The 18,479-nt window shown below is 36.6% G+C and overlaps 1 protein-coding gene across 2 annotated transcripts in view; it reads left to right on the top strand.

Moving 5' to 3' along the window:
* The first annotated feature begins 24 nt into the window (after positions 1 to 24).
* LOC116272732 (selenocysteine insertion sequence-binding protein 2-like) overlaps positions 25 to 18,479 on the top strand; it is a 44,969-nt gene continuing 26,514 nt past the window's right edge. The window contains exons 1-8 of one of the 2 annotated variants that reach the window (XM_031661505.1): positions 26 to 343; positions 4,571 to 4,800; positions 5,080 to 5,104; positions 5,761 to 5,876; positions 13,980 to 14,114; positions 15,882 to 15,962; positions 16,525 to 16,692; positions 16,839 to 16,980. In XM_031661505.1, the coding sequence (XP_031517365.1) occupies positions 4,621 to 4,800; positions 5,080 to 5,104; positions 5,761 to 5,876; positions 13,980 to 14,114; positions 15,882 to 15,962; positions 16,525 to 16,692; positions 16,839 to 16,980 (847 nt within the window). In that variant the 5' untranslated portion in view covers positions 26 to 343; positions 4,571 to 4,620. Of the gene's footprint in view, positions 344 to 4,570; positions 4,801 to 5,079; positions 5,105 to 5,760; positions 5,877 to 13,979; positions 14,115 to 15,881; positions 15,963 to 16,524; positions 16,693 to 16,838; positions 16,981 to 18,479 lie in introns of both variants that reach the window. The other variant, XM_031661506.1, reaches the window with a different exon arrangement.

Below are 18,479 nucleotides of genomic sequence, written 5' to 3'. Positions count from 1 at the left end.
GCTGTTATTTGAAAAAGTGAAATGTGTGTATAATACATTGTTTAGCCTATTATGCTTTGCTGCAGGTATTTCATGAAACCCTAATACTATTGCCCCATGGAAGCCAAGAATTTTGAACATATACTTAGCTGTATTTTGTAATAGATGTGTATTTTATAATGTTTAGTACATTGAATAGTTGTGTGTTTTTTGTTTTTTTTAAATCAGCAACAACTTTTACAACAGCATATAAAAAGCAAAAGGCCGCTGGTGAAAAATGTAGCTACTCAGAAAGAAACCAGTGCAGCAGGTCCCGATAGTCGATCAAAAATTGTGCTTCTGGTAGATGCTTCACAGCAAACTGGTAAGGCAAGGGTTCTTACATGTGCATCACTGATTTTGATCTTTTTTCATTTGTCACTTTATAATTGTGGTCTGTACCACTTGTCAGAATTGTAGACTTTCATCCTTTCTTTTGTCCTGCCACTTTGTGAAATTCTCTAGGAAGGATAAAGCAATCTGTATCCTTAATGTTCTTTCAATTTGCTTGCTGGCCTTGTGTACAATTTTGGGCGGGTTTAAGGTGTCCTTTTCCTTTTGTAATAATGGAGTAGTTCAGAAACCAGAGATGGAATTTTGCAGATACTATAGAAATTTGAGGAGCTCATTTTGGTTGAAATTAAAATTGTACATGTTTTTATAACTAGATTAAAACCCTTTATAAAACATCCTAATATCCTATACATCTTCATAGAAAGAACTTAGCAAATTTTCTATGGCATATTTTGGCATAGATCTGAACCAAACCTATGTATGTCATCTATATCCTGTTAAGTACAAATTTTGAACTAGTCAAATATCATTTTGTCAAACATTTTTAGAGGACTGTACAGGCATTAAATAAAAAAGCTTTCACCTGGTAATAGACAAGAATTAATATTCTTACAATGTGCTATTTTTTGCAGTTTATATTATGAAATTTCACTTTGTATCCTTGATCTCAGTTTATTATCTGTAGAGTAGATGTTTATCTCCTCTCATCCATAGTCAGTGACACTAGTAAACAGTCTTTGTTCATGATCCAAGACCAAGATCCATTCAAAGTCATAATTAGCTTTTCTATCTCTGTACAGCCTCCATTCAAATGAGGTCTGAGTTGAAATGAATAAGATGGCTTATGCTTTTTTAGGTTATACCTTTTCTTTTGGAGATCTATTTATCTTTTTACGGTTGCTTAGATCTATTAGGAGCAGAGAAAGGATCTGAAAATCAGTTTAAAAAGTCTTGCTGATAGTACAGTTATTGTGTGGTTAAAGCATAAAGGCATGCATCTTTGAGATTAACAGACTGACAAATACTTGGAGTGGCTATGGAAAAGAATCACAATGTAATATATTACAAAGTTTTCTGGTTTGGTTGTCTTTAGTCATAGTGACCCATTGCTATGTGCTTTTAACCCTGGGAAGGCTTTAAAATATCCTTACTTCTTTATGTTGCTTGTTATTTTAACCACAAAGACACTCTGAGGCATAGTAATTAGAAAATGAAAAGATAAAGGTGAATTTGGATAGAATATTACATATTGTACATCCTATTAGTATTTTTATTCTTCAGTTAAGTTTTTAATTTCTGAGGATTAATTGGTATCAAGCAGAGATCAAATTAAATATTATAGTTTATTAGGAATGTCTTTCCATTTGTAACAGATTTTTACATTTGAACACAAGCTCATTATTTAAAAAGAGTTTATAATAAGATGGCTGGATCTAATATAATATACAAAAGTTAATTGCATTTCAGTTTGCCACCCACAAAATTTGAAAAAAAGATGTCATTAACAATAACACTGAAAAAGAGAGTTTCTGGAAATCTTAGAGAAGACGTATGGGATGTGTAGGCAGAAAATAGTAAGACTAGGCTGGGTGTGGTGGCTCACACCTGTAATCCCAGCATTTTGGAAGGCCAAGGCAGACAGATCACTTGAAGCCAGGAGTTCAAGACCACCCTGGCCAATATGGTGAAACCCCATCTCTACTAAAAAATACAAAAATCAGCTCTGTGTGGTGGCAGGTGCCTGTAGTCCAGCTACTTGGGAGGCTGAGGTAGGAGAATCACTTGAACCTGGGAGGCGGACGTTGCAGTGAGCTGAGATTGCATCACTGCATTCCAGCCTGGCAACCAAGCAAGACTGTCTTGAAAGAAAAATAAAAAAGAAAGTTATAAGTCTTTATTATGGGACATTAAGAAAAACCTAAATATCATGTTCAAAGTAATTTTGGGGAAGCTTGATAAACTAATTCTAAAATAAAGGAACAGTGGTCTCAGAAGACCCAAGACATCCCTGGAAAAGAACTTTTCTTCTAGATATGGAAACTTATAAAGCCGTCTTAATTCCTATAGGTTTATTTTGTCGATGCAGTATACAAAAGTCAAACAGAACAGAGAGCCTAGAAACAGACCCCACATGTGTATGAAAACACGTGTATATGGAAGATGACAGAAAGAGCGTTGCCGATTTGTGCCCCATGCAAATCTATTTCAGATTGATTAAGGACGTAGGGAAGCCCAATGATAGAAGAAAATATAGGCAGATAACTTTATGACTGCAGGGAGGGAACTGTTTCTAAAATTAAGAATTTCTGTTTATTAAAAGTAAGTGAAAGAATAGGCCCCAACTTGGAAAAGACTTTTACCATGTATATAACTGACAAAGGATTAGCATGAGATGTGTAAAGAATTAACATGAATCGATAAGAGAATGATCCCACCCTGTCCTTGGGGCCCATGGAACACTGTGCTGGTAGGCTAAACAATTTTGCAGGAATATAGGAATTTTTCTTTGGACCCAGCCATCTCATTCCTATGAATGTGTCCAAATGGAGCCTCCCCCTAGAAAGAGAGGGGGCTATTTGATTAAAGGTGCATATTGCTGCAGTGCAGCAAAAGTGCTGAAGCTTTCATAGTGTCCACTAGTAGCAGGTAACAAGTCCTGCTTGGACACTACTCTAAGTACAGGACACCCTCTCAGTGGAATAATAAGGAGTCATCTTATAATTATGAAGACTTGTCATAACATGACGTCATATTAAGCAGAGTACAACTCAAAATTAAATCAGTGTTGTATAAAAATTATGAATGGGCAGAAATGTGGAAAAAGGAAAACTTGTAATTTGTTCAAAGAAAGTCTGGTTTTTTGTTTTTTGGAATGTCTTGCTGCAATTATAATTTGTGAAATAAGAAATATAACTCAGAAAAATGGCAGAAGTCAGATAATTCAAAAGTAATATTAATAAAAACTTCACAGAAGGGAAAACACTTGTGGCTAAAAGCAAAAAAAGAAAAAAAAAAAGATCAGCCTCATTATTAAGCAGGAACATACTAATTAAAATCCACAATGAGCCACCATTTTATACCCAACAGATTAGGTACAGTCTGGATGATAATGTAAAGTATTTAATGAATATATGGATCATTGGGTGAATATACTATTGTTGGAGTATAACTGTCTATTAAGTACCTTTGAAAATGATTGGGCATCAAGTAAAGTTGGATATGTGCATCCCCTAAGTTCTGGCAGTATTTACCGTAGAGAAACTTACATATGCATGTATGCACATTCATGTGTCTGTGTATCAGTGTCAACAGTAATAGTGTTCTTAGTAGCAAAACTCCGAAACAACTGAGGTGTCTCATCAGTGGTACAAAGGATAAGTACACTGAGGTATATTCATGTGAAGGCATTCTAGATTCCAGTGGCATTAATGAATTATAACATATGCACCACAATCTCAAAGCCAGTGTTGAGGTGTGGCAGGGGTGAGAAGTCACATGGGCAAAGTGGTGTTTTAAAATAAAGTTGAAAACTGGAAAATTATATGATTTAGGTTTTAGAAATACAGAAATCCATGGTAAATCTATAAAGAAAAGTGAAGGAATGATATGCACAGAATTCAGAATAGATGGTAAGCTCTGGGCTAAGAAAATGGTATAGTAGTGGAGGGGAACACACAGCAACCTTCAAAAGATTGATGACGTTCTCTTTCCTAAATGGTTGATGGCGATTTTAGTATTTTAGTGATATATTTTAGTCTGTCTTCATAATAAAAACATACAGGCTGGGTGAGGTAGCTCATGCCTGTAATCCCAGCATTTTGGGAGGTCACGTCGGGTGGATCGCTTGAGCTCAGGAGTTTGAGACCAACCTGGGCAACATGGCGAAACCCTGCAAAACCCTGTCTCTACAAAAAATAACCCCGGTGTGGTGGTGGTGCATGCCTGTAGTCCCAGCTACTTGGGAGGCTGAGATCGAAGGATTGCTTGAGCCTGGGAGGCAGAGGTTGCAGTGAGCCAAAATTGTGCCACTGCCCTTCAGCCTGGGAAACAGACTGAGACCCTGCCTCAAGAAAAACAAAAAACATTAACCAACTTACCAGGAACATCTTACCTTTTAATGAAGTTTTCAAAAAGTTGTCACCTATTTCTTCATTTATGAAGTTTGGTATCTATTTTCTTATAATCTTAATGATGATTTAATGAGAATTTATCAATTTGCTCATCACAAAGAATTGTCACACTTTCCTTGCCTTTGTAGATTTCCCATCAGATATCGCTAACAAGTCTCTCTCAGAGACCACTGCCACAATGCTCTGGAAGTCCAAGGGCAGGAGAAGAAGAGCATCCCACCCCACTGCTGAATCTTCTAGTGAGCAGGGGGCTAGTGAAGCTGACATTGACAGTGACAGTGGTTACTGCAGTCCCAAACACAGCAACAACCAGCCTGCAGCAGGGGCTGTGAGAAATCCTGATTCTGGGACCATGAATGTATGTGGCATCGTCTTGATTTCTTTATTGGTCATTGATATCAGTATTATTATTTTGCATCCTCTGCTAAAGCTTAAGTATCTGTTTTCATTAACAATTACTACAGTAATAGGATAGTTACAAATGTATTTTGTATTTTATTAATAAAAATGTTCATTTATGAATAAGTATGATAATATTGTGATATGCATGCTTCACACTAAATTATAAAACATTTAGCAAAGTACATAATGTTGGTTCTCAAGTAGAGTATAATTGTCTTTTTGTTTCTTTTTTTAGCATGTGGAATCATCTATGTGTGCAGGTACTTATTTTCTGCATTGTGTTTTTGCTATACTTTCTACTTTGTACATTATCAAAGTTTTCCTTTTAAGCATGAGGCGTGCCGATATTGCAAACAAAACTTAGAAATCTTGCAGAGATTCAAGGTAATTTGGAAGTACAGTTTTGCTGATCAGCTTGAGAAAATGCCAACTGGAGATATTCTGTAAGAGGACACTTGTATTACTAAGAACTGTAGTACTACTTACAAGTTTATAGGGCTGGGTAAGGTGGCTCACGCCTGTAATCACAGCACTTTGGGAGGCAGAGGCAGGTGGATCACCTAAGGTCAGGAGTTCGAGACCAGTCTGGCCAACATGATGAAACCCCATCTCTACTAAAAATACAAAAAAATTAGCTGGACTTGGTGAGCGGCTGTAATCCCAGCTACTTGGGAGGCTAAGGCTGGAGAATTGCTTGAACCCAGGAGGCGGAGGTTGCAGTGAGCTAAGATCTCGCCACTGCACTCCAGCCTGGTAAAGAAGAGCGAAACTCCGTCTCAAAAAAAAAAAAAAGGTGTATAGAAAAATTTTCAGTATCGCATTTCTAGTGACTGAATTTCAGTATATGAAGTCAGGTCAATTTAGGTTTTCCTGTCTTTTATAAGTAAATTATAATTTAAAATTGTATTTGTTATAGGTGGTGTAAATTGGTCCAATGTAACTTGCCAGGCAACTCAGAAAAAACCTTGGATGGAAAAAAATCAGACATTTTCTAGAGGTGGAAGGCAAACTGAACAAAGAAATAATTCACAGGTAATTCGAATTACGGTGGAGAAAATTAATTAGGTATGAGATGAGTCATTTTAGATTTGTTAGTTACAGTGGTGTAGTGGATATGCACATTGAGTGATTTGAAAGTGAACTATCGTGTAACTTTAAAATGGCTTAGCTAATAAACTTAAATAATGAAACAAAATGGCAAAGTGTTGAGTGGGTATATATGGTACCATTTTTCTACATTTCTATATATTTAAATATTTTATAATGTTAAAAAAGGATGCCCTTTAATCCTGTTTCATTTGCCATGTCTTTTTCCCACATAAAAATTCAAAAGCATTTTGTGCTTTAAATATTGATTCTTTGATCTTAGGGATGGTAGCCTTGTCCACGTGTCTTTACCTGACTGTAAATACCCTTTTGTGCTAATGGCAGTGCCATAGTGATGGCTTGCCATGAGGTAGTCAGGGCAGATTCCTGAGGCCCAGAGGAACAAGGTGTAACTGCAGTACAGGAGAGGGAGCTGTGCACTGCCATGAACTACAAATAACTGTAACTTCCTGCTTTGATTGGCTGTAAAATCAGGGAGTTGTTTAATGGTCATTATTTTTCCTTTTCATTTTTTTAGATGGCCTTCTTGGATTCCTTAACTCTATTAAGGAATTAAAACTATCATATGACTATATGGATATATTCATCTGTGAATAAACTTAAATAGGAGCAAGTTACTAATGGGTTAAATATGCCAACTATTTGCCTGTTCCTTTGCCTCCCTGGAATGGAATATAGGTTGAGCATTCAAGAAAAAGTTTCAGATTTTAGAGCATTTGGATTTGGGATTGGGATCCCTAATCCAAATCTAAAATCTGAAACTTTTTTCTTTTTAGTTGACACGTAATAACTGTACATAGTTGTAAAGTATAATGGGATATATTGATGTATGTATACAATGTATAATGATCAAATCAGGGTGATTAACATATCCATCATCTCAAACATAGATCATTTCTTTGTTTTGGGAACATTCAGAATCCTGTCCCCTATTTGAAAATATACAATAAATTATTGTTAACTGTAGTCACCCTACCAGTGCTATAGAACACTAGAATTTATTCCCTCTTTGTAGCTGTAATTTTGCATTCATTGACCAACCTCTCCCTATCCCTCTCCCTCAATCCTTCCTAGCCTCTGGTAACCACTATTCTATGCTCTACTTCTGTAAGATCAACTTTTTTAACTTCCACGTGTGAGTGACAACGTGTGTTCTTTATCTTTCTGTGCCTTGCTTATTTCACTAAACATATTGTCCTCTAGGCTCATCCATGTTGCTGTGAATGACAGGATTTTGTTCTTTTTATGGCTGAACAGTATTCCATTCTATATATATACACCACATTTTCTTCATCCATTCATCTGATGGACACTTAAGTTGATTTCATATCTTGGCTAATGTGAATAATGCTGCAATAAACAAGAGAGGCAGATATCTCTTTAACATACTGATGGCTTTTTCTTTGGCTCTAGTAGTGGGATTGCTGGATCATGTGGTAGTTCTTTTTTTAGTTTTTGAGGAAACTTTATACTATTTTCTGTAGTGGTCATACTAATTTACATTCCCAAGATCAGTGTGTATACGAGTTTCCTTTTCTCTGCATCCTCACCAGCATACCAGCATTTTTTTCGAGAATAGAATAGGCATTCTGAGACGAGAAAATACCTCCTTATGGTTTTGATACACATTTCCCTAATGATTAGTGATGCTGAGCATTTTTTCATGTATGCTTTCCTTTGAGAAATGACTCTTCAGATCATTTGCCCATTTTTTAATTGAAAAATATGAAACTTTTTTAGTGCCATGACACCGCAGCTAGAAAATTCTGTACATAAGTACTTAACACAACTTCGTGTAATGCACACAGTTATTTAAAATACTGTATGAAATTACCTTCAGGCTATGTGTATGAGGTGTATATGAAACACAAGTGAATTTCAGTGTTGAGTCTTGGATCCCATCCCCAAGATACCTCAGTATGTATATGCAGATACTCTAGAATCTGAAAAAATCTGAAATTCAAAACACTTCTGGTCCCAAGCATTTCAGATAAGGAATAACTCAACCTGTACTTCATATGTACCTTAACATTAATTAGGCTGTCAAAAAAACAAAATTCACTCTTCCCTGTGGTTATTGCAAAAATAAATCATTTGTGGCAAGCTGGTGAGGCAGTCTAACTTTATTTGATTAAAAACAAAAGAGCTAAAAGAGGAATCATTTATACAGATTGGATAAACAAATTCTACGTAATACTTACATATGGGCTGAAATTTTCTGCTGAGACTGTAATCGCTAGTCCTACCTGTGTTTACAGTTTCAGTACTATTGGTTTTGCTATCGGTAGCTCACTAGAGAGGAAATAATACTCAGATGAAAAACATTTTATCTCTTTCTCAAAACTGATGAGGAATGTTAAAAGAACAAAAAAGAAAACTTTGCAAATATATATGGCACCAAAGAACTGGAGCCAGATGTTTGACAATGTATTTGCTTTCTACTTCTGATGCTGTTATCCTTGTACTTTACTTAAGTGTATTTGTTTGATTTTTGAGATGCAGAATCTTTTTAAGTCAAAATGTTTTCCCTTTTTGCAATTTCTGATTGTTTTTAGACTCTAGACATCTTTTAGAAATCAAATAAATATTGACCTGTATGTTCTGTTACTTTTTGTAATATAATATTTCAGGGCATTTTTATCTGAGATTTATTTTGTTCCATGGTAAAACAAAATGGAGTGGATTTTCAAAGTAGTTAACCAGTTGTCCTAACATTCTTTCCCTGGTTTTTGTTTCCATTTTAGTGATTTGCTGATTTCTTTTTTTCTTTTATTCTTTCTTTTTTTTTTTTTGTGACAGAGTCTCGCTCTTGTTGCCCAGGCTGGAATGCAGTGGCACGATCTTAGCTCACTGCAACCTCCGCCTCCCGGGTTCAAGTGATTCTTCTGCCTCAGCCTCCTTAGTAGCTGGGATTACAGGTGCCCAACACCACGTCTGGGTAATTTTTGTGTTTTTAGTAGAAACGGGGTTTCACGATGTTGCCCAGACTGGTCTCAAACTCTTGACTTTGTGATCTACCCACCTCGGCCTCCCAAAGTTTTGGGATTACAGGGGTGAGCCACCGTGACCGGCCTACTGATTTCTTATATGCTGTTTTGGGGCTATTTGTTTTGTTCAGTTTATGAGATTTTTGCACCTGTACCATGCTGTTTAATTACAGGAGTTTTAAACATCCTTACCAGTGTTTTAACATTGAGTAACATAGATCATTTCTTTAGTCTGGTATACGTCTAATTTTAAATGATGGAAAGAATCCAAAAACTTGAAATCTTTTAAAACGGCTTTATTTTATAGAATAGGTTGAAAAGTAAACGAGATTTTAAAAAAAAAGATTATATACAATGTAAAAGTCTCATTTCACCCCTGCTTCTCCTTGACTTCCCCTCTCCCCCTATACCTCTCCCACTTTGAGTAAATTCTTGTAGTCTTCCAGAGTTTTTTCACTTCATTATAAGTAAATAGATGTATATATCTTATTTTTGTTCTTTCTTTACAAAAAAAGAGCATATCTACTGTGTTCTCTCCTTTGCTCACTTACAGTGCATCTTGGAGACATTTTCATAATTTCCATATTACCACGTAAAGGGCTTCCACACTTTTTCCTTTTAGACAACTCGTAATATTGTGTGGATATACCCTTGTTGATTTCTGTAGCCTTATCAATGGATACTTGAGTTGTTTGCAAACTGTTGCTGTTGTAAACATGCTGCTGTGTCATTTAGAAATGTGTATGTATAGAATCAATTTCTAGATAAGGGACTGCTGAGTCAAAAGGTAAATTCATGTGTTGTTTTGGTAAATATCACCAGATTGTATCAGTCTGCATCCTCAACAACAATGTGGAAAGTGCCTAGTATCATACGGCTTCAGATACAGTGTGTTTTCAGGATTTGGGGTGTATGCCAGTTAGATAAAAATTATGTCTTAATGTAGTTGATCATTCTTCCATGTGTTTAAGGAGCATTTGTATTTACTTCTTTTCCTGTGAACTTACCTGATCCTATACTTTGCTCATTTTTTGAATCTTGATCTATTTCTTTCTTTTTTGAGGTACATTTTAAAATCAGTTTGATCAAGTTTTTATCAAGTTCCTGAAGTTACTTGGAGTCTTTAATATGTAACGCAAGTTGCAAATATTTTGCTAGGTTTTCCTTTTTATTTTTTACTTTGCTCATTATTATCATGATTATTGCCGTGCAGAGTTTATTTTTAAAATAACATTAAGGCCGGGCGCGGTGGCTCACGCCTGTAATCCCAGCACTTTGGGAGGCCGAGGTGGGTGGATCACCTGAGTTTGGGAGTTCGAGACCAGCCTGACCAACATGGAGAAACCCCGTCTCTACTAAAAATACAAAATTAGCTGGGCGTTGTGGCACATGCCTGTAATCCCAGCTACCAGGGAGGCTGAGGCAGGAGCATTGCTTGAACCTGGGAGGCGGAGGTTGCGGTGAGCCGAGATTGTGCCATTACACTCCAGCCTGGACAACAAGAGTGAAACTCTGTCTCAAAAAAAAAAAAAAAACGTTAAGAAGTTTGTATTTATAAATTGACTCTATTGGTCCTTTTTTTTTGATGGCTTCTAAAGTGTTTTAAATCATAGTTGGAAAAGCTTAGCCCCTACTCCAAGGCTGTAAAGGAATTTGCTTGTTTCTTCCTCTAGTGTATTCATGGCCTTGTTTCTTTACATTTAAATATTTATTCCATTTGGAGTTTTTCTTGGTATATGATGTGAGATATTATCCTACTTTGTATTTTCGAAGTGACTTTAAAATCTTCCAGCACCATTTGTTGAAAAGTTTGTCCCTTCTTCACTGACTTTAATTACCTTTATCACTTAATAAGTTCCCAAATATATTGGAATCCATTTCTAGACTTTCTATTCTGTTCCATTGGTGTTTAAATTAATCTATAAACTTAGAATCAGCTACCTTTTATGATATGTCATCTTTCTATGCAAACACAGTATGTCTTCCTATTTTTGAATCTTTTTTTTTTTTTTGAAATGAAGTCTTTGTTGCCTAGGCTGGAGTACAGTGGCACAATCTCAGCTCACTGCAATCTCCACCTCCTGGGTTCAAGTGATTCTCCTGCCTCAGCCTCCTGAGTAGCTGAGATTACAGGTGCCTGCTACCACGCGTGGCTAATTTTTGTATTTCAGTAGAGACCAGATTTCACCATGTTGGCCAGACTGGCCTTGAACTTCTGACCTCAAGTGATCCACCTGCCTCAGCCTCCCAAAGTGCTGGGATTACAGGCGTGAGCCACCGCACCTGGCTTGAATCATTTTTTGGTGTTCTTTAGAAAAGTGGTGTAAGGCAGGCATGGTGGCATGCACCCATAGTCCTGTCTACTTGGGAGAGTGAGGTGGGAGGAACGCTTGAGCCCAGGAGTTTCAGGTTACAGTGAGCTATAATGGCGCCATGGCACTGCAGCCTGGGCAGCAGAGAGACCCCGTCTCAGTTAAGCAGTCAATCAATCAGTCAGTCAACAAATGGAAGTGTTGCAAAGTTTTCCTTAAATAAGTTTGTACATAGTGGTAATTTCTAATATTTTTTTCCTTTTTATTATTGTAAATGGGGTATGAAAACTTTAAAATTTTTAATTTTGTGCTACTCATTTAAGAATCTTAATATATATTCAGAGCTGTAGCTTCTGCTTTGTTTTGTTCAGTATACCCTCTTTCTATCAACAAAACTCTTTTTTAGAAGAGCTGACAAAATATTTAGATGTCATGAGGTTATTGATTCATTAATGAGTTTATTGGAATACTTGCACATTTGGCTCACATGAACTTTGTTGGGACCATTAGTTTGGGGGTTTTAATTTAATCCTGGTGCTTTATGTCTCAAAGTGTAAGAATCAGATTGCATTTGTTTTTAAAGGAAATAGTTTTACTATTTGTAACACCATTAATGCATATATACTAATTCTGGTTTACAACAGCAAGCGTAAGAATTCAGGTGGTTCCAGGTCTTTGTGTGCATCTGTTTGATTTCAGAACCCAAGGCCTGCATACCAGCACCTTCTCTCCAGGTCTGCTTCCAATTTGCAGTTGTTAGAATTTTGGAGTAGCTGTTACTGAAGATCGTATTTTTCATATCTTTTAAGTGTCCTGGTTAAGAGAGGCATTTTCTGTTAGCTGCATTTGGTACTTAAGAGAGGGAACTTGAAATGTCTTAAGAGTCTTAGAATGCGTAATGTTTTTTTTCTTGCCCACATGAAAATTGAACATTTTGCAGATTTGTTAATGGGATTTTTTGGTCTGTTTTGGCTGCTATAAAATAATGCTGTAGACTCAGTGGCTTATAAACAACAGAAGTTTATTTCTCTCAGTTCTGGAGGGTGGGAAGTCCAAGGCCCTGGCAAATTCGATGTCTGGTGAGGGCCTGCTTCCTGGTTCCTAGGTGACTGTCTTCTAGCTTTGTCCTTACGTGGTGGAAGGGGTGAAGGAGGTCTCTGGGGTTCCTTATATGAGGTCACTAATCCCATTTATGATGGCTCTGCCCTCATAACCTAATCACCTTCCAAAGGCCGCACTTTCAAATACCATCTCATGGGCAGAGGGAGTGTTAGGATTTTAATACATCAATTTTGGGACATAGAAACATTTTAGTTCCTAACATACAATAATAATACTAATTTATGTGATTGAATGAAAAGCTTATTCTCTTAAATCTTGGAAACAAGATTTTTATTAAATAATTTTCCTAATTGTTTTATCTATTTTATAAAAAAATAAACTGCAAGTATGAGAAAACTTACAGTAGTTAAAGAGTAACTGGGCACGGTCACTCATGCATGTAATCACAGCACTTTGGGAGGCGAGGCAGGAGGATCCCTTGAGCGCAGGAATTCTAGACCAGCCTGGACAATATAGGCAGACCCTGCTTCTACAGAAAATAAAAAAATTAGCTGGGTGTGGTGGTGCACACCTGTGGTCCTAGGTATTTGGGAGGCTGAGGTGAAAGAATCACTTGTGTCCAGGAGGTTGAGGCTACAGTGAGCCTTGTTGGCACTACTGCACTCCTGCCTGGGTGACAGAGTAAGATCCTAACTTAAAAAGTAATATAAAAGGCCAGGCATGTGACTCATGCCTTAATCTCAGTACTTTGAGAGGCCAAGGTGGGAAGATTGCTTGAAGTCAGCAGTTCAAGACCAGCCTGGGAACATAGTGAGACCCCTGTCTCTACAAAACTACAGATAAAACAATTAGCTAGGTATAGTGGCATGTGTTTGTAGTCCCAGTTGCTTGGGAGGCTGAGGCAAGAGAATCACTTGAGCCTAGGTGTTCAGGCTGTAGTGAGCTATGATCAAGCCACTGCACTCCAGCCTGGGCAACAGAGCAAGATCACGTCTCTAAAAAAAAAAAGTAAGTAATATGCAGTTCCCCCCCAGTGGTAATATCTTGCAAAACTAAAGTGCAATATCACACCCAGATATTGGCCTTGATACAGTCAAGACACAGAACAGATTCATCATCACAAGGACCCTCCTATTGGCTTTCATAGCCACACCAACTGCTCCTTATGCCCTAGAGTTCACTGACCTGTTCTCCCTTTCTAATTCTGCTGTTTCAATAATTTTGTATGCCTTTGTACAGTCTTTGGGATTGGCCTTTTTCACTTCCATGGTTCTCTGGTTGTTGAGTTTATCAATACTGTAGTTTATTCCCTTTTGTGGTTGATACAGACTTCTATACTATGATCTGGATCTGCCGCAGTTAGTTTAACTGTTCACCCACTGTAGAACATCTGGTTTGTTTCCTGTTTTCACTTTTGTGAATAAAGCTGCTAATAAATATTCATGTCGAGGGGAAAAAAGTAATGTGCATTAATCGTCTCATTTTTCTGTTTTACTTATAAGTACCTTATTTGTCAGAAACTTGATCTTTAAAATAAGTGATGCACTTCGTGAAAATTTATTGAGTTGTACACTTGTGCGTACTTTTCTGCCGGTATGTTATATACTTGAGTGAAACATTTATTTAAAAATAATTAGATTTTTTTTCCCCCTCTGGGGTTTACTTAGGTTGGATTCAGATGCCGAGGACACAGTACTTCCTCAGAAAGAAGACAGAATTTGCAAAAGAGACCAGATAATAAGCATTTAAGCTCTAGTCAATCCCATAGAAGCGATCCTAATTCTGAGTCTTTATATTTTGAGGTATTTTTTTCAAACTCTATTTGTAAGCTGTTATAGGAAATGTTCCCATTAAGAAATTAATGTGTTACATTGTGAACATTATGAATACTTTTTATGTCTTAGTGATTCTAGTATTAAATTATAAATTACTCAGAAGTATTAACTCATTTTTGTCTTAGTTATATATATTTAATCTAACATTAATTTTACTGATGTTTATTTTTATAAATTTTTGTCCTGTGTGTTCACCATTTTGAGGTAATGTGTAGAGGTAGAACTTGATTTCATGTGGACTTTATTTAGTATGGAGCTTTTTCACTTAATTTTTGTTGTTACTCAATTCATTTGAAAGGCTTTTCAGATTTGAGTAGTTCAATCTAGTTAAGTTGTGCTGTCAGCCAGGAGAGTTTTAGAGGAGGAGGAAAGATGTTTTACTTTCTCTGATAGACAGCTCATATCCTAATTGCACTGTTATTCATCGAACAGATTCTTATTGGTGGTCTATATGTGTGCAGTAAGGTGCTCTGAATGATACATAAAGGTGAACAGACCTGCTATCTTCGGGAGCGTTGCTGTGTAGTAGGAGAACGTAGGCATATACACACGTAATACTTAGTTGAGTGTGGTTAGAGTTGAGCGCAGAGACAGGTCACTTTGGGTTTGTGGCAGGGTAGGTAACATTTGAAATGAATTTAAAGAACAAGTAGAATTTGTATGTGTCAAGATGTTTTTCACCACATATCTCTGGAAACTCATTTGAGTAGCTCATTTTGGTTGGATCATAAATTCTATTAAATGAGTTAATAGATGGAGATTAAACTGGAAAACTTACTTGAGGTCAGAGGATAGAAATGAATAATATGCCGGGTGTGATGGCTAATGCCTGTAATCCCAGCGCTTTCGGAGGCCAAAGGTGGGGCGGATCACTTGAGGTCAGGAGTTTGAGACCTGGCCAACGTGGTGAAACCCCATCTCTACTAAAAATACAAAAAGTTAACTGGACATGGTGGCAGGTGCCTGTAATTCCAGCTACTTGGGAGGCTGAGGCAGGAGAATCACTTGAATTCAGGAGGCAGAGGTTGCAGTGAGCTGAGATTGTGCCATTGCTCTCCAGCCTGGGCAACAATAGCAAAACTCCGTCTCAAAAAAAAAAAAAAAATCAATAATATGTTAGATAAGTTTAGTAATTGAGTCAGAGGACTTGAGAGTATCTCAATTACTCTATCAAGAATAGTTTCAACATATCCAGATCTGGCAATAGTAGTACATGTATTCACCTGTACTATTGGTTCTATACTTATATTTAAAGATACTAGATATAATTTTCAGGATAAAGGAAGATATTAAGAACTTAATTTCAATGGAAAATTTTTTAAACCTTATTGACAATCATGTGGAGTAATGCAGAACAAGGAATATATTAATAAAGTTTACATGAAGCTGTCTATTAAACACTTTTTCAAATTATCTGAATGTGATAAAATCCAGTTTGAATTTCTTTTCAATTACCCACCCATCTGAAGGTAGAACTATTAATAAAAATGAAATAGTAGGTGCAGAAATCCAAAAAATGGAGATGTGTGGATATGCCGCCATCCTTGAATAATTAAATTGTTTATGTTTTAGCATGTGAGAAATGACATTTCCTCTTTAAGACTGACTTTGAATAATTCAGTAGTAGAATACAAGAAATAACTTCCTCATTTTTCAATACTTCTAAGCATTAGAAAAAGTTTTTTTTAGGAGTTTGCCTTGAACTCTTTTTACTTAAAATGTGAAATATTTCAGGATGAAGATGGGTTTCAAGAACTAAATGAGAATGGAAATGCTAAGGATGAGAATATTCAACAAAAACTTTCTTCTAAAGTTGTAAGTGACTCTTTAAAAAGAAAAGCAAAATATAACATCTTTTGAACAATGGCTATGTTGAAGGGAAATATTAAAGATAAGTGTAAAGGCACATGGAGCAGCAGAGTGTGCAGGAGATGGTGTTTAGTACCTATCTTTAGTATTTCTTTCCAGCATAGCCTGCACAAAGATAATTCCCTATGAAATCCACAGTTCTGTTACTAAAGCACCATTAATTAAATGATATCATCATGCAACATACAGTCTGTACTGAAATTTTCCCAGTTGTTTCAAAATTTTACTTTGGAGATATTTTGTTTTATTTCATTCAAGGATCCAGGCAACCATCACCCTCTGCATTAAGCTGTTTTGTCCCTTTATTATTTCCCAGTCTGAAATGGTCCCACTGTCAAATCCTGTTCTTTATGACATTGAATTCTTTCTTTTTTTTTCTGTAATGACATTGAATTCTTTGAAGAGTCTAGTCCAGTTATACTGCAGAACATCCCACATTCTGGATCCTTTTTCCTTATGATTGACTTTTATGGGGTCACTAACAAATGTTTTTTTCTGGTTATCATAGTTGGATGATTTACCTGAAAACTCACCAATCAATATAGTTCAGACTCCAATTCCCATTACCACCTCAGTTCCGAAACGTGCAAAAAGTCAGAAGAAGAAAGCTTTAGCAGCAGCCCTTGCCACAGCTCAAGAATATTCAGAAATAAGTATGGAGCAAAAAAAATTACAGGTACATATTCCTTTTTATGAACAAATGCGATACTTTACTTGCTAGGTTCGATGGAATAAATAGAAGGAGTGATAAATATAGTCATCTTAAAATGCCACACTTTGATACTGTAACAAAAGCATTAATTTTTTATATTTATTTTGTAGGAAGCTTTATCAAAAGCAGCTGGAAAAAAGAATAAAACACCTGTGCAGCTAGATTTGGGGGACATGTTAGCTGCTCTGGAAAAACAACAGCAAGCAATGAAAGCACGGCAAATTACTAACACCAGACCTCTGTCATATACAGGTGATGTCATTAGTCTGAGCAATTTGCTGTTTGTCTCTGGTAATATATGTTAGATGTTTTGTCTCTGGTAATATATGTTAGAAATTTTAAAAGTTTTATATATGTATGTATATATGTATGTATATATGTGTGTGTGTGTGTGTGTGTGTATATATGTATGTGTGTTTGTGTGTGTGTATTTTAAGTAAGTCAGCTTAAACCACAAACCTTGAAATTCTCCATGCTCCTTTTCTTTCCACACCTAGTCCTTTAACATATCCTGTCTGTCCTGCCTGCAAAACATATCCATACTCTAACTACTCACCAGATTTCCTGCCACCACAGTAGCCCCCATTATTGTATAATACTATACTGAGTAGCCTCCTTACTACTACTTGTTTTTCCCTCCCCCCAACCTCTAGTCTGTGTTAAAAGAAGTGACCTTTTTAAAATGTAAGCAGGATTATATCACTTCACTGCTCAGAATCCTCTAATAGTGCTTCATTTCACTTGGCATGAAGCCAGGCTCCTAACTAAAGCCATATTTTAGCTGACCCTATTACCTTTTTGCCTTTGTCACCATTTTGTCCTAACACACTCTGCTCTAGCCATGTTAGCAGTCCTCAGACACACCCAGCCTGATCCTAGCTCAGTATCTGTGGGCTTGCTATTCCCTTTACCTCAGACGCTCTTTCCCCAGGTATCAGCATAGTTTGCTTCCCTCAGGTTCTTTAGATCTCTGCATAAATGTCAGTTGGTATGCATTTTGACTCACCCAAATTTTTTTCTTTTTCAAAATTGAAATTTAAAAAATCACAAGTAATCTGGCTTTCTTACGTTATCCAGTTTAAAACTCACTTGCAAACAAGGGTTTTTATCAGATTGTGTGTGTGTATATGGGAAAATGATCTGGCTTTCTACTGAAACAGTAATTTCTATTTTAACAAACCTTGTCAGATTTAGAGCTCAGCTTTTCCATGTTCCCTCATTTCTTTTCATTGTCTTTTTAGAGGGTGAGGAATAGAACAAAGGAACAGGAAAGGTACCAATGTACAGTACCAGCACCGATGCTGAGAGGCAAAATTGAATTTTGTGTTTCTTCTGATCCTGTGTGAAGGGACTATTACTTATTAGAAAGATAAATTACAATGTATAATTTTAACCTGTGTGCAAAATGTTTAAACCTATCTAGTTACCAGTCCACTGTCAACCTTTGCTTTGAGTAACTATTATTACAAATAGTACTGAATGTGTATAAAGCTTTAGACTTGCATGTTGAGCTGGGGAGAGTGGCAGTAATCTCTCACTGAAGAGGAAAAGTAGGGAATAAAACTGAGTTAGCAGTGTTCTGGAGGGGTGTGGCCTAGTAGCTAAAAGCAGGGGCTCTGGAATCCAGTTGCCTTTGTTTAAATCCTGTTCTTCCATGTGTTTCACTGGCAAGTTACTTAACCTTCCTGTGCTTCAGTTTCCTCACATTAATGTGAGAGTACCTGCTTCAGGATTGTCTTGAGAATTAGATG

Source organism: Papio anubis, unplaced genomic scaffold, assembly GCF_008728515.1.
Source record: "Papio anubis isolate 15944 unplaced genomic scaffold, Panubis1.0 scaffold177, whole genome shotgun sequence".
Classification (NCBI taxonomy): Eukaryota; Metazoa; Chordata; class Mammalia; order Primates; family Cercopithecidae; genus Papio; species Papio anubis.
This window is presented reverse-complemented; position numbering and strand designations above follow the sequence as displayed.